The sequence below is a fragment of the Rhinolophus hipposideros genome, assembly GCF_964194185.1.
Source record: "Rhinolophus hipposideros genome assembly, chromosome: 23".
Lineage (NCBI taxonomy): Eukaryota > Metazoa > Chordata > Mammalia > Chiroptera > Rhinolophidae > Rhinolophus > Rhinolophus hipposideros.
This window is the reverse complement of record NC_138069.1, coordinates 12,596,967-12,612,602: the sequence shown is the minus strand read 5'-3', so window position 1 is coordinate 12,612,602 and position 15,636 is coordinate 12,596,967. Positions and strand designations below refer to the sequence as shown.

The 15,636-nt window shown below is 50.4% G+C and overlaps 1 protein-coding gene across 1 annotated transcript in view; it reads left to right on the top strand.

The window, feature by feature from the left end:
- TRPC7 (transient receptor potential cation channel subfamily C member 7) overlaps positions 1 to 9,346 on the top strand; it is a gene marked incomplete at its 5' end in the record, with an annotated part of 119,610 nt that extends 110,264 nt beyond the window's left edge. Inside the window, 2 exons of the mRNA XM_081035304.1 lie at positions 6,440 to 6,515; positions 8,709 to 9,346. Of these exons, the coding sequence (XP_080891430.1) occupies positions 6,440 to 6,515; positions 8,709 to 8,878 (246 nt within the window). The 3' untranslated portion in view covers positions 8,879 to 9,346. The remainder of the gene's footprint in view (positions 1 to 6,439; positions 6,516 to 8,708) is intronic.
- Positions 9,347 to 15,636: the final 6,290 nt, after the last annotated feature.

The window sequence follows — 15,636 nt, the reverse complement described above, 5'->3', positions numbered from 1 at the left end:
AAGGAGAGTTAGCGAAGGCCTCATGGATGAGGAGGAGACAGCATGCGGGGCCTTCCTGGCAGAGGAAAAGCATCAGCAAAAGCCAGAGGGAAGCTTGACAGGTCCAGAGCTGCTGGAGCCCAGACAGCAGGGGAGAGGGAAGGGTGATGAGGTCAGAGGAGGAAGCAGGGGACGAGACCAAGGTCAGGATGTAGGTTTTACTGGACGTTATTGAGGAAGGCCGTGGGAGGAGTTTAACTTTGGGGAGGGAGAAGATGATAAAATGTTCTGTGTACTTTAAGAAGACCACCTAACTGCCATAACGAGAGGAGACTGCTGGGAACAAGAGTGGAAGCAGGGAGACCAGTGAGGAGAATGCGACAGTCATCCAGGTGTAAGGGATGGTGGCGTGGGTTGGGGTGTGAGTATAGTGATGGAGAAAAGCAGACAGATTCTGGACATAGAGCCTGAGGTGCACCAACAGGAATGGGGTAGGGAGAGGCAGCCTGACTCCCGGGTATTTGTCTTAAGCAACCAGCTGGCTATTGGTGTCTTCAGTGAGTAGCTGACCTTAGACTGCTAGCTTCCAAAGTCTGTTATAAAAATTAGAAGACGACCTTTCAGGCTTGCAGTCCTTGCATTGCTTTTGGAAAATAATGTCAAATCTCTGTATCAGTTTGAATCAGCCCATGAGCCAGTGATAAATGGTAACTACAGGCTATTGATTATAAAAGTGCAGACCATTCTTTTTCTGCCTTCTCCTTCCCAGTGATCAGCAGTTTCATCCATGCTGATCGTTTATTATCAGCTGTAAATCTGAAGCTCTTCTGAGTGTTCCTTTGGGCCAAGGTGCTGTGTCCCTAGTGTACCACCCCAGAGGGAACAATGACAGACAGCATCTTCCAGACACAGGTCTCTAATCGAATCTGTCTGTATTTCAGGAGCCAGCTGTGCAGTTAGGAGGATTTAAGTGTACAATTAAGAAATGGCTCATCCCTCAAAGTACTTCTAGTATTATTAGATGACACGGGCTAAAAATTGGCATAGTGGAAACTTGTATTTAATCATGCACAAAATTGGGCCTGACTAGTTTGATCTGCTTTGAGTTATTTTACAGGATAAATCCTTTGGTCAGTAGAAGGATTTTTATTTCTCAGCTTCTCAGAAGTTTAGATTACTTGTGTCACTGTAAAGATCAACAACCCTAGTGGGTTAGGGCCAACTCTCTCCAGGGTTTTGAGCAGAATCAGCTGCTGAGACAGAGGAAGACTCATTATGTGGTGAATCCCCTGTCCCCAGAATGAATCCTAGCCAAGCAAGACCAGTTGCAAGTCTCAGGGTGATCCCACTTCTGTCTTCCATCATCACTGGTTGAGTCCTGGCAGCCTTCCATCTTTGATTACAGAGATTGGTTCGTTTGCAGCTCTAGGCTATTAATGACCTTGGAAAGCTTGCTCACCCTGTATTTTGTGAATCCACCATGAAACTCCTGGAGCCACTTATTCAAACAGTTGTCACAGAAAAGAAGGAAGGAAAACTGGACCATAGGCATCAGAGGACACGAAACAGAGCAGAGAGCATCTTACATTTGCACATGTGCTCTTTGCTCAGCCCTGCTCAGGGAGGTCAAGGCATCTTCCTGAGCCTTCGTCCACTCAAACAGGAGTAGACCTTGAGATGACACAAAAGGACAGCTGGGAGCAGCCTAGACACTAGCCCTCGTGTTATCTCACCATATTCCTGTGAGAGACAGAGTATCTTTAACCCCATTTAACAGATGCGAGAACTGAGGCTCAGGGGTGACGGTCACACAGCTGGTTGACTAATGTCACTCAGAAGGGCACCGTCTTCTAGCTCACACACTGCTAGGCACTGGTCCATCATTCATCTTCACAGGGCAGCACCATAGCCTTCCCTGGAACCTGCCCTAAGCCTGTGTCTCAGTCCCTAGGAAGAGATCTATCTGTCCCTTTGCAGTCTGAGGGGAAGGAGCCAGGAGCAGGAGGAGGTACTTTTGCTGAAGCGGAGTGAAGGGTTTGAGCAAGGACCTGACAATGGCTCATCTGCTTTCTTGGGCCCACAGATGGCCTTCCCAGCTGCATTGCTTTCCTCCCAAAGTGACTACCAAATGTGCAGAGACCAGAAGGAGCCCAATTCCCTCCCTCTTTCTTATACCCAGGCTGCACCCAGAGCTGCCATCTCACTGCGTACAAAGGCTGTCAGCCTCTGACACTGTCGTGGTACTGAGAAGTGCTGTAACGTTCCCATAGGACAAAAGCCCTGCTGTTCATACATATGTGGTTTTTAAGCTTTTTTCCTTTATGTCTCTTTGGTAGATCTGCTTGATTGTTCAACGTTTGTGCTTTGGGTGTTTATTTTCAGCTGTGGATCCTTTGTTTTGGGGGGGTTCTCCTTTGTAAGGGAAGGCAGCTCCATCAGACATCAGAGGCTCTCTGCGCTTTGCTTTTAGGCTTCCGGGAATCTGAATTGTTTTTCACAAAACTGGTTCCTTGCCTTTGCAATGTTTTATCCAACCTGGGTTCTGTGGACATGAGACTAAACAGTGGAACAAAACCATGACACAGGTGAGGTGGCCCAAGTGTGCCTCCTATAAAAGCTACCCATGACCTGTTCCAAGATCCAGTGTGTCAACTTGTTGGGGTATGTACTGACCCCTTATACTCACTCTCGGAAAGGTATGTTTCCTTTCTGGGCACAGCAAACAAGACACATCCCAAATGAACCACAGAATCCAGGTATAGACCATCATTCAAATAAGCCCCGACTTTTATGATACAATCCATTCCCCCAAAACCCAGTGGGGAGTCCTCTGCTTCATCTTCTCGATGGCCTTTTCTATAGAGCTTAAATAGGACAGATAACTTGCCAGTGCTGCATTCTTCTATTCTGGTGTCTGATAAACCCAATTTAACACATCACTTGTCCTGAGATCCATTTGGTCCGTGCTTCCAAATGTTCCCCAATTTCTGTTTTCCCAAGTGGCCACATTGTTTCCTCTGGATTCTACTTCATCTGCCAACTTTAACAAACCATGTGTGTTCTCTTCCTTGTCTATGTCTTTAGCTGCTCTGGCTACACAGAGAGGGTTGTCTCTTCCATAGAAAGATCTATTTTCCCTTCGCCAGCAGCAGCCTGGGGTCCAGTGGGCAGGAGGAACCGTGTGCCTTCTTCCCCGGATTTAGGTCTCCATGTCATGACCATTCGTACACACTGTGTGCCTCAGTATTCATTCTTTTTCCTGAGATTACCACTAAATATACTCACCTCCAGCACCTGCTAATGCATGGGCAGGGTGGGCCCAGCTGCCACCAGCGAAGACGTGGACACTTGGGCAAAGTTTATTATCTTCATGAAGTGACAGAACTCTAGGGAAGGCAGCAAGGAGATATCTCTAACTCATCACAAAGGAACACGTTTTCCCCCACATAGTGAAGGAGGGGAGGCTTTTGATGTCCACTTTTCTGGAAACAGAGACCTTCTTGTAGCATCCATCTTAAATAGAACTTCTGGGCATTTTCTAACCATTTCAGACTTTCTGGGGATAAGACTGGCATCTTGCTCCTGCAGATTCCAAGGTGTCTGACATGCATGTGCCAGAGGGGACGCTAGGTCCCCATCAGGACACAAAGTTTCTAAGCAACTGACAGACGGTCACACTGTTCTCCTTTAAGGTGCCGGTCACTCCTGGGAGTGAACTGGGGGTTGGGAGAAAGGTGAAAGGGTCCCTGCCTGGTTACAGGGCTCATAGGAAGCCTCTATAATCCTTATGTGTGTTGAAAGACTTAAAAGAAAATCTTCGCTTTTGTACACTTTGAGCTGCAGGTCTGCAGAAACCATAGCTCAGGTCAAGCACACCAGTGTCCACGAGTAGGCCCTAAGCTTGTGTGACAATGACATACCAGTGCCTATCTTCCACACGGGGTAACAACTGAACAAAGCCATCCATCCTCTGAAATCCAGCTGAGGTTTCTTCCTGCATAAAAGACTTTGTGGTTTTTTTTTTTTTTATCAAGGACAAATAGGTTCCCAGAAACACCCCAAACCCCATTTGACCAATGGGAGCCGGTTTCCTGCATCTTATTCCCTAAACCATCTTGCATTTAACTTTTCCTGAGGCCTGGTTTCTATTTTGGTTAATCCCAGATCTACCATGTCCCAGCTGTGTGACCTTGGAGAAGTCACCTGGCTCTCCGAGCCTCAGTGTCCCCCCCTGTAAATAGGGACAACAACCTCCACCTCACCAGGTTTCTGAGATGATTCAATGAGGTCATTTGGCCAAATGACCAAGGAGGTTAACACAGCTCCTGGCCTGCCGGCGTCCTCAGTACCCTTGCTTTGCTTCTTTTTCATCCCTCTCCCTTTCTCCCAGGGAGCTACCCTGCACTGAAGGAGGCTAGGGAGCAGGGTCTCACCTATTCAAAACAAGTGGAATTTGAGGGCCACATTTTGTATTAATCATAAGCACATACCATGGAATCTTTTAAAATAGTCAGTTTGATCATGTTGTGCTAAAACACAGAGTGCACACCAAGCCAGAAGGCCTAGGATGGCTGCCGTAACTATGAAAGGATTCCACTCAGCATCGTCACAGGAAACGGACCTATTCGCTTCCAATCTTTGGCTTAGAATTTGACACCATAAATATAAAAGCTCTCTAGTTAACGGATCCAGAAACTGAAGAACACTCGATTCTTGTGGTTTTCCTTGAAAGTCAACAAACTTTACCCAGATCCCCTTAACTTTTTCATCGGCCTGACAGTCTGCAGTGGAAGACTACTTCTGCATTCCTTATTCAGTAACACTGTTAGGTACTTGGGTATGTAGGCTGTGGGTTTTGTTTTTCTTGTGTTTTTCTTCCCATGAGAATTGGTTCAGGACAAGGTTTGGTTTGGTTTGGTTTCTCCAATTCAAGGTAGAAAAGAGCATGAATGAGCCCCATGGAAAGGCATGTATTCTTATAACTTAGATAGCCCACCTCATTGACTGGAAGAATGTCAATGAGAAATCTAGCACTGCAATTTACCACCAACATGACAAGACCCAGGCCTCTCTGAGAAGGAGCAGTGGGAAGGTAACGTGCTAATTAACTGTTCAGCATGAACTTAGGTCACAACTCAAACCACAGAGCCAAGGGGACAGCCAGCCCACCACAGGCCGAGGAGGCATAGCACCAGCTGACACGGGCTGACCCAGAGCTGATGGTGAAGAGCCTTTGCCAGGTTCTACCCAGGCCTTGGAATCATGGGGCCAGGTGACACGTCCTCCGCCAGGTCTTCTCCATCCAGGGCACTGAGAGAACCACCATCTGATGATGATAATGAGTTAAATCCTCCAGCTCTCTGCATCCCAGCAGTTTACCTCTTTTACTTGCAAGAAGCTTTTCCCGAATCCATGTCATCAGAGTGAACTCAGCAACCTGCTTGACGTCCCACAGTGAAGCTAGGGACAGAATTCAGGTCCCTTCGATCTAGAAAATGCTGCCTCTGTCTGCTCAGTCCTCAGATCTGAGCAAGTCACAGGAAGGGATGACCAACAAGCAGGGAATCCCTGCCTCTTCGCCTTGCTGCTCATCTCTTGCTAGATTCAGAAGTCTCAGCTACCAGAATGTTTTGAAATCCTGTGATTTCACAGGAACCCTGGAATAACTCGCTGGCAAAACCCAAAGTTCACCCGCTGTGGTCTTTCTTACACTTGGCTCTATTCTTGGTGTCTCCTAAGTGTTTGTTCATGCCTGTTTGCTCAAAGAACCCAGTGTCTGCATCATAAATGAGCCTGCAGGCCAAAGTCCTCTCCTGCCGCCTGCCCGGGGGTGCAGAGCCAGGCATGTGGAGTTTTAGCGAAGTGGAATCTTGGCAAAACTTGCGAGGCCCAGCGGTATCTCTTTCTGCGTCTGGGCAGAAATTTTCCAGCCTGTCCTCCAGCCTGGTCCTGCCTCTGTACTAAGGGCATCTCCACTCAGGCACCGCGGCTCACAGGGAGGCAGCTCCGCCTGGGCTGGGCTGCTAAGGCTTCAGTGCTCCCTCCTGATCGCATCAGTTGTTGAATTAGAAGAAAGTGTTTCAGAGCTGCAGCCCCCGGGAGAAGACATGCCTGGCGGAGGTCACAAAGAAGGGCAGGGTTGGCTCAGGCCTTGGACCTTTAAGTAACGCCTGTGGATCTTAGATGATGCTTCCTCCTTGGCTCAGCCTCTTGCCATTTAGTGTCCTATTCTTACATGCCAGGGTCAAGTGGTACTGAATCCTGGGGGAGAGCCGAAACAGAGAGACTGGCCCAGAGTTCCCCAGCAGGCAGGGCACCCCTCAGAAGTGAGGCACCAGGTGTGAGAGGACTCACAGCCGCTGACTGGGCTCTGCAGGAGGGAGCGGTCGAGTGGACACTGGCTGGAAGCCACCGTGTGTGGCCAGGCTTGTCTGATGTCTTCCTTGCGTTCACATTTCAGAAAATCATGAAACGGCTCATTAAAAGATACGTCCTGAAGGCCCAGGTGGACAGAGAAAATGACGAAGTCAATGAAGGTAAGGATTGGATCCATTTCCAGTAGGGTGGCGGGAGTTGGACATGGTGTCACAAGGCTGAAATCAAGATGTTGTCGGCAGGCCCATGTTCCTGTCTGGAGGCCCAGGAAAGGCTCGGTCTCCTTGCTCATTGGGTGTTGGCGGAATGCGGTTCCATGCAGTTGTAGGACTGAGGTCTCTGTTCCCTTGCTGGTTGTCAGCTGGGGCAGCCCTTCGCTCTATCTTAAAGGCCACCCTTCAGTGTGCACGTGGCCCCTTCAGTTCAGAACCAGCAACAGGGCAGACCTTGCCCTTCTCAGGCTGCCACCTCACTTGCCTCGTGTGTCATCAAATCTCTCTGACCCACTCTTCTGCCTTCCTCTTCTACTTTTAAAGACTTGTGATTAGATTGGACAAATCAAAATAACCTCTCTATTTAAGGCCAGCTGATTATCAACCTTAATTCTATTTACAACTACAGTTCCCTTTTGCCGTGTAATATAACATGTTCACAGACAGGACACCAGGGCTTCTTTGGGGGTCAAGGTCATTGTTCTGCCTACCACAGTGATGGCTGCCTTGGGTCAGCTCATGGCCCTTGAGTTCAGGACGGTCCAGAATTCCTCATTTCGTGGGCCATGAAGAGAGCTGCAGACTATACGCCTCTTTCAGATGCTGCCGCCGCCTCAGTTCCAGCTGGCTCCCATCCTGTCTCACTTCCAGGCTTTCCGAATCTGACAACCCCAGTGTTTCTCGAAGTATCTCCCACTTCAGAATCACTTGTTAAAAATGCACGTCCCAGACCCCACCCTAGGGCTGGGTGGGAGGCCCCTGGGGGTCTGCACTTTGAGGAGTGCTCCCAGGTCATTCTGACTCACGCTGAAGTTTGCAAACTACATTATGTTCACTATTTGGGTTATTTTCCAGGTTATTTTAAGCAGTTACTCTTAGATGAAAAGTGAATTACCTTATTCCAGGTAATTAATCTTCATGAGACACATAGGACCAATGTGTGCTCCTGAGAAACAGCCTCCTCCATGAGCGAGGGCACCAAGTCTCCCCTCACTCGGGCCTCAGGGGATTGCTGCCCGAGTCTGCTCCCCATCAGTGACCGTCTGCCTCATGCCGGGCCATCACGCCTGGGCTAACACTGTCTAGGCGCTGAGCAGCTGTCCTTGTACCCACCCCTACTTTTGGGTCCCGACCACAAAACTGCCAGTTGCCAGGCCAATCAGCCTCGAGCAGTGTGTCATTGTGATTGACAGGAATGTACCTGATTATAGAAGGTGAGGCTGCCCAGGTTTGGGGCCACTAAAATTACACCATGGAACAGGGGCTCAGGGGAGCCCCCAATGAAAAGAAGACAGGGATGTGTGCTTTTGTCCAAACTGACCAAGCTGTACCTTTAAACCTCTGCATTCTATGTATGTAAGGCATACCTAGTGGACAGATATGAGTAACGTGTCCCCAGGCAGTGGACTCCCACTTGAGTCAAGTCCAGTATCTATAATATCAGGAAAGAATCTTTTGACTCCCCTTTGTGGTTCATAAAAAAACTCCCACAGCCCAGGCCCATGTGGATTTCTAACCACAGGATTCACTGTGGGAATAAGTGAAAGTCTTACCTGGTGGTCCCTTGCTCGGAAAGGAGGAGCAGACAGGCCTACGGCGGTGCTTTGGTGAAGCTGTGCGGCTTGCATGGTCTGGACGGACCCTGATCCTGCGAGGCTGCCCAGCACCGTGGCCGCGTCCACCGGCCGAGCTGCTCCCTTCACACTTGGGAGTCTCTCCCCTCTGCAAATGACAGAACACCACATGGAGCATTGTGAAAACAAGTGTCCCAGTGAACGAGTCTTGTTATCACAGTCTTGAAACCTGCCTTTAATGGCTCCCAAACCAACATCCTAACAGTCATGACATAAAATAGGTGATAGCGTTTCACAGCTCTGATCTTGACCCCTCCTTCTACCTCAGACCCTTAACGAGAGCACGACGAGGAATGGGAGGAGATGGGTCCCTAAAAGATGGATGTGTCTTTCAGTGGTAGGACCTGAGTGGTACTTAGGTTGAAACAGAGCCCCATCCCCTCAGCCTCACCCTTGGTGGGCTGGACCAGCAACCTGACATTCTGCTGGAGAGATGCATGCCCCAAATGCATGTGGGATGAGCCCTTCCGCCCGCTCCCACTTACCCAAATCTCATCTGTCCTTGTAGGCGAACTGAAGGAAATCAAGCAAGATATCTCCAGCCTGCGCTATGAGCTTCTCGAAGAGAAATCTCAAGCTACCGGCGAGCTGGCAGACCTGATCCAACAGCTCAGTGAGAAATTTGGGAAGAATTTAAACAAAGACCACCTGAGGGTGAACAAGGGTAAAGACATTTAGTCCCCCGCATGGGCATCTGTGACTTCTACCAGCATTCCAAGGCCAGGTTGGAGGCCCAAGCAGCGGGGAGGGGTCTAGAGCCCACTCCTCTACGACACTAAGGGGACCCACTGGCTCCGTCCTAGGCAGCCTTGCTGACATCTGCAGCCCAGTGGCCTTCCTGGACCCAGAACTGTTGTGAATCCAGGCTGTTGGGTGAGAAACATGACCACAGGAGGAGGGGAGGAAGTGCCCCCCCCCACACACACACACGTGCGCACACACACTCGTGTGAGACCTTCAGTGACAGAGGGCCCGGGGGCCAGTCAGGAGAAGGCCGTCCTGGATACACACGTCCCCCTCCCCCCGCACCAGGAGCACAACTCTGTGTTCTGCAAAAACAAAGCGCCTCACCCCGTGTGCCCCTGCTTGCCCGCCCCCTGCCACCCACACAAATCCAAACAGAACCGGGAGGTGACCTGTGATCTATTCTTAAGTGCCAGATGAGAACACAGATAGCCTAATAGTAAAATAGTTCTATTTGTTTATAAAAGTTTAAAAATCCTAAATCAAAAATTGTACTGTAGGTAGCACTGTTCAGAGAACAATGACACAATCCAAATGATGTATTTTTACCTTTATTAAGATCATCTTGTATTTACTATTTTTACCTAAAATGGAAAGAAATAAAATTACCTCATAATAGCCTGGGAAGCCTGTGTGAACGTGCTGCCCTCCTGCTGTCCTGCGTCCTGTCTGGAGGTCGGGAGCCCACGTACCAGCCCTTGTTGGGCAGGTGTGAGCCTCCTGACAATCAGACAGCCAGGCCCCCCACCTCTAAGCCAACTCCTTTTATCCCCAGATCGAGGGACCCCAATCTCTCCAAGCTCGAAGGAGACAAAGGAGCCTGTGAGGGAAGCAAAACATTTTCTCCTGCCCCACCTCTCACCCTCTCCACCGTGTGGGAGGGGCGGTACCTGATGAAATGGAGCCAAAAATCTCTCTCAAAAGGCTTAGGTGTGAGTGGGGAGAGCGGCCACCAGAGGGCAACCCAGTCCCAAACAACATCCATTCTGAGCACGCTGGAGAGATGGCTGCCGTTGGATTCCCGCTGAGCCCACCGGCCCCAACACCTACTAGTAACACTAGCTGGATGGAGTGAGTGAGTGAGCTCTTGCTGTGTACCAGGCACTGTGCAGACAGCTCTGCATGTGTCACTGAACTCAGAGCCACCCTACGAAGAGGAAGAGAGCAGCGTCCCAAATTCAGATGCCTTGCGTACACCCTGGGAAGGCAAAAGGTGTGTGCGCATGTGCATGTGCCTGTCTTATGTAGGTATGTGCATGGGAGGCCTTGTGTTTCGTGATATATCTTCAATATATCTTCAGACATAAAAGTGTTTTACTTAACTCTGTTCTAAGAAGAGCGGATTGAGGGGCTGAGGAGGGCCCATGACAAATGACACAGCGGTGCCCTACGTAAAGCGGGCCACCAACACTCAGCCCAGCCAATTGTTGCCATAGGAATATACGCCCAGTTTTGCCAAATCTTCCCAATTTCTGGAGGGGGGAAAGCCCACATTTGCTGGGTCTTTGACAGCCAAGATGGGTGACTGGAAAAGATGCTCTGAAGTGTGGCTCCATATCTGGGCCTTCCTGGTACCACCACCCTGCGCTCAGACAAGAAGGAAGCAGAGGTGTCTGATGGGTACCAGGGACATACTGTATGTTCGGGGAGCTTTACAGACATAAACTCTGTTCCAGGAGCTTTTCACCTGGGGTCTGTGAGGGTCCCGGGATGCACTGCAAACTCTCAAGTGCTTGTCTTTATGGTGGTTTATTGTCTTAAGAGAACACATGCAGCTTTTCTCAACTACTCCTCCATGGCCCCCCAAAGCCACAGGTGATGACTGAATTCGTTCAGGGGATACTTAATGAGTCCCTTTGCCAAGTACTGGGGATGAGACATCTATAGTCCATCCGGGCTCCTTTTAAAGCCGGGACGCTGAAAAGGGAGGCTGATGTGCTTTGGAGGAAAAGCAGTTGATTTCTCCAGGAGCCAAATTACCAACACTTCTGGAAGATTTCCTTTTAGATCCCTCACTTGTCTTCGTCAGAATGCTAATAAACACTTCTAAGATGCATTATTCAATTTCTCTATCTACCTTTGAACAGAGGCAGCTGGCAACCCCATTTGTAAATCCTGGGGCGCCCTTTCCCTATCAAACCTAAGTCTCAAATTTTCCCCTTACGGAGATAAAGGAAAACAAGTCCCACTAAGTAATTAAAAACTGGAAAGGAAAATTAGCACCATCCATTTAGGCTTTGCAAGGCACGTCTGGGAGGTGAAGGCAGTCGGGGAATGGAGGATTGGTGGCTGCCAGATGGATGTAGGGGAGGAGAGGAAACCCTCGTTTGTCAAAAGCTGTTGGAGAGGCCTGGGCACCTACGGCTGGCAGCGCCATCAGCCCGGAGCCCGGGGGCAAGAGCTGAGTGATTTTTCAGGCCCTCACAGCCTCCCTCACGTTCCCCCATCTCCTCGACTCCTGCTGAATTAGCCATGAGGGGAAGCAGTTCTCAGAGAGACAAAACAGGACAGTGTGGAAAGGAGTGTGGAAGGGGCTCAGGGACAGGCAGCAGGAGGAGAAAGGGCCCTGGCCTCCCTGAGAAGACTCGGACACTTCCCAAAGCACCCTCCCCACCCCCTCGCAGCACTGCATGCCTGTGACTGTTGAGTCTGTAACTAATGCATGCCTGGAACCTCTGTCTCCACTGCAAACAGCGAAGCTCCCTGAGGGGGCCCAGGTCTGCTGTACCCCCACTGTGCACTGGCCCAGAGACAAGGAGTAGCCACTCAATGAATCACTGCTGGGCCCCAATTTTCTAAAATTCCTTCAGACAGCATCATCAGGCTCCAAAATTTTGGTGAGTTTGCAGGAAACAAAAGCTATCCCCTGCTGCAGCTCAGTGCAGGGTCAGCGGAAATGTGTGGCCTGTTTCCCTTCTTGTCACAGCGGGGAAGGAGGCCCAGCTCTGGCACCCTCTGTTACTACTGAGCTTCTTCGGATTCTGTGCCCCACCCCCCACCAGACAACCGTAGTGCAGAACCAGCTAGTGCTGAGGGCCTCAGCAGTGGCAGCCCTGCCCAGGTCTCCAGGTAACCAAGCAGTGCTTAAGCAGCTGAGTTCTCCAGCCACTTGTCACCTCTGATGGCTCATAATACGCTCCACAAATCCTAGTGACACTTCCTGGGCAAAAACCCCCAATTAGTCCCCAGAGCTATTCCTAAGGGAAGTGTGCTCACACACTTGAGAAAGCATAGCCGGCCTCCTCTGCCCATCACAGAGTAGCTCCCTCCCTCCCAACAGGCCCAGAAGACCAAAAAAAAAAAAAAAAAAAAGGCCAACACATCCTGGGCTGTGTTCCCTCATGGGAGTACCATCTGCAAAAGTTCCTACAATAGACTACAGTCCTAGGAGGGCCACCACAGGATACCTTCAGGTTTGTTTAACGACCACCTCCCTGGGGTGGGAGGGAGAGGAGAACAAGACACCTTGCCCTGCTCAGGAGCACTCAGCATCTGGGTAAAAATAAGCAGGCCCACCACCTGTCACTCTTCAAAGTACTCATTAAGGCTTATGCAAAGTATAGAGTCTGAGGCTCCCAGAAGCTGACAGGAATTAGGAATTTTGATCCGCTGAGGCAGGGAGGCAACACCCCATTCTATGTTTATCCTTTGAAGGGTGAATGTTCCAGAGGGAAGGGACTCCAGGAGAGACACATGGATATAAATCACCTGAGGCGTGTTCGCTAGGAAGCAAAAGCCTTTCTGCCCCTGGTCTGCAGACATGGCCAGTTCCCAGGCCATGAAGCTGAGGCCACCTGGGCTGGCTCTTCCTGGAGAAATCCCACCAACTCTTTCCCTAGGATTTCTCCCTTTGCTTCACCCCAGTCAAGCAGCTAGACGTCCTGTGCCCTTTGCCCCCAAAGGAATGACACAGGCATGGGGAAAAAACCAAAGAGCAACCTGGCTTGAGTTCCCAAAGGCCTGAGTCTTTAAAGAAGGGAGAGGATTGAGGGAAGAATCCAAAAGTTTGAGAGAAATGGTGTCTGAGGAGCACAGGGCCCTCACATGCTCAGAAATGCCTCCCTCAGGCTGAGGGTATGAGGGGAAAGGAGGTGCCAGCAGCCTGGCCCTGCCAGTGGAGGAAAAGTGCTGCGATGCCCATAGAAATGGGGTCCACAGCTGGAAGGCCATCTCCTCACCTGGCCGCCCTCCTATTGGCATCATGGAGACATGAGGAGAAAGGAAGGGGCGCCCAACAGCCAGGGCAAGGGCAAAGTGCCCTCTCATCGCAATACCTCTGAAAAGCCCACATGGATTCCATCTCCTCAGTGTCTGAGTCAAAAACAACAGGGTCAAACAGCCGCCCTGTGCTGACAAAGACACAGCATCTCCTTGTCAGCTGACAAAGAGGCCTACGTGTCCTGTGGCACCAACTCCATACACACACCCCCAGGCCAACAGCCCACCCCTCCCCCCAGCGGTGTGCTGGGGAAATAGGAAGCAAATGAAGGCAACTGACATCCATCAGAAGTTCACCAGGACACTTCAGGTGTCTGAGAGGCAGACACTCGCAGGATAGACAGCACTGATACATTGCCACTTCCACCCACCCACCTCCAGAGCAGTGTGTACTCACGGAAAAGCAGAGGGAAGGCAGGGGCAGAGAGGAGAGGGAAGGGAGGGAACCGGACTTGCACTGGCTGTGACCCCCTCTTTGGCTGGAAATAGATCTCACCCCACCTCTGGGGCACAGGCTGTCACCGGACCTCAACCCAACCGATCAGAGTACCCAGTGCCTTTGAAACCAATACCATCTCAAGCAGGGCAATCATATTCCTGTCTTGAGATGCATACACCGGGAAAGAGATGCCCTTTTTTCCAGTAGGGTCGCTGAATAGGAGCGTGTGAATCTGGGACACCAGTAGACACATCCCCGCCATGACAGGGAGTGTCCAGGATGAAGTCAGATATGAGAAACAGAGGAGAGGGGAGAAGTGAAGGTAGGAGGGGGAGGTGAGAGGAGAAAAGAGAGGCAAAAGGAAGAGGGGAAGATGGGGGTGCGGGGGAGAGGGCAGTTGTGCTACATTCTTGCCCCGACGCCTGTCGTCCTGCAGCTCTTCCTTATGTTTGCGAAACTGTTCCAGAAGCCTTCTTAGCTTAGCCACTGAACAAATCCCATTTTTGCTACAGCTAGTTTGTGGTGGGTTTCTGGATGTCCTTTACATCCCCAGATTCCTGCTGACCACAGAAAGGATGCTAAGACTTGTGCCTGCCCACCTTCCCCCACCTCGTGTGGGGGGGCTATTTAGCATTTCTGTGGTTAGAAGGGCAAGGGCCAGAAACCGCCAGGACTGTTTTTGTTGAGACTCAGTGAGGTTCTGAACAATGGATGACAGCCTCGAGTCAGTTAAACTTTTCAAAAGTGAATCTTCAAGAGCAGGACGCATGTCAGGACTGGGGAAGAGTTGTCTCTGTACTCTGCCTAGGCTCCAGCTCTGGAAGGATACAGGATGGGCTCCGTGGGCATTTGTGTGGCCTCAGTGAGGCACCTCTCCACAGGTGTGCCAGCAGCAAATAGTAGGGTGGCTAAGGGGGGCAAAGCAGAGAGGTAGAGAAGACATCTGGCTTGGTAACTACTGTCAGCACTCTTGTTTAAGGGGTCACCACTTAGAGACTCCAGTAGACCCTTTGAAGATGGCCGATTTCTGGCTGGTGAGGGTCCCGCTATAAATAAGACATACATAACACTGTTTTGTAGTTGCAGGCTGGGGAAGTGCACGATTCGATTTACATAAATACGACTCAGTATTGGATTGGGGGGACTTCTGCTTTCCACAAGCATAGATAACTAGATCCATACGAATCCCAGCAGCTGGACGACTTCCCAAGAAAGAGGAAGTCACTCTTAGATCATTTCAACAATAGAACAGAGCAGCGCCATAGGTTTCACACTCAGCTCAATCACAGGATAGACACTCCAGCAAAACAGAGCCTTCCCAATCTGCAAAGCTCAATTCAGAGCCCCAAAGCCTGTTGAGTCCTGAGGCTGAAGGTGACCGTTCTGAGAGCCAAGCTGATTTGTAGACACATCTGCACGTAAAGATACTCCTAGCATCATCTCTATCTGTCACCAACATCATGAACTGAAGGTCTCCTGAGCTTCAGCAAAGGCCACAGAGGTGTCGTCTCATGATATTTCACCTCCAAAGACACACAGACATGTTTGCTGTGTCCCGGGACTTCTGAGCCTATATGTCCTCAAGCCCCAGCTAAGAGACGAATGATTTCCATGGTGATTTGGCTGTGGTGAGGGGATGGTATAAGTCAGTATTCTAGTCACTCTGGACAGATTTTCAGTTTTTCTCCCAAAGGGTGGAAATACCATTTTCCTGATTCCTAAAGACTTACCAGTCAGTCCACCCCTGCATCCATATGACATGAAGGATGCAGCCTGAGGTGAAACATAAGGGTCCTTTTCTGGAAAAAAGGAGCTAGCAGTTTGAGACAACAGCACAGATGTGAGGAAACCAAAGGGACTGTCATTCCCCACACGGCCTGCATGCGCATCTACCCACGGGGTCACGGGGCAAGTGCCTGCGTAACCCTGAAGAAACCCAAGGTGTGCCAGCCCATAGGGCGTTGTGGGTCGCCGTGTCACCCACCACATGGTCAGAGACGAGGAGGGGAATTTGGAAGTGAGAATGGGCTCCGGG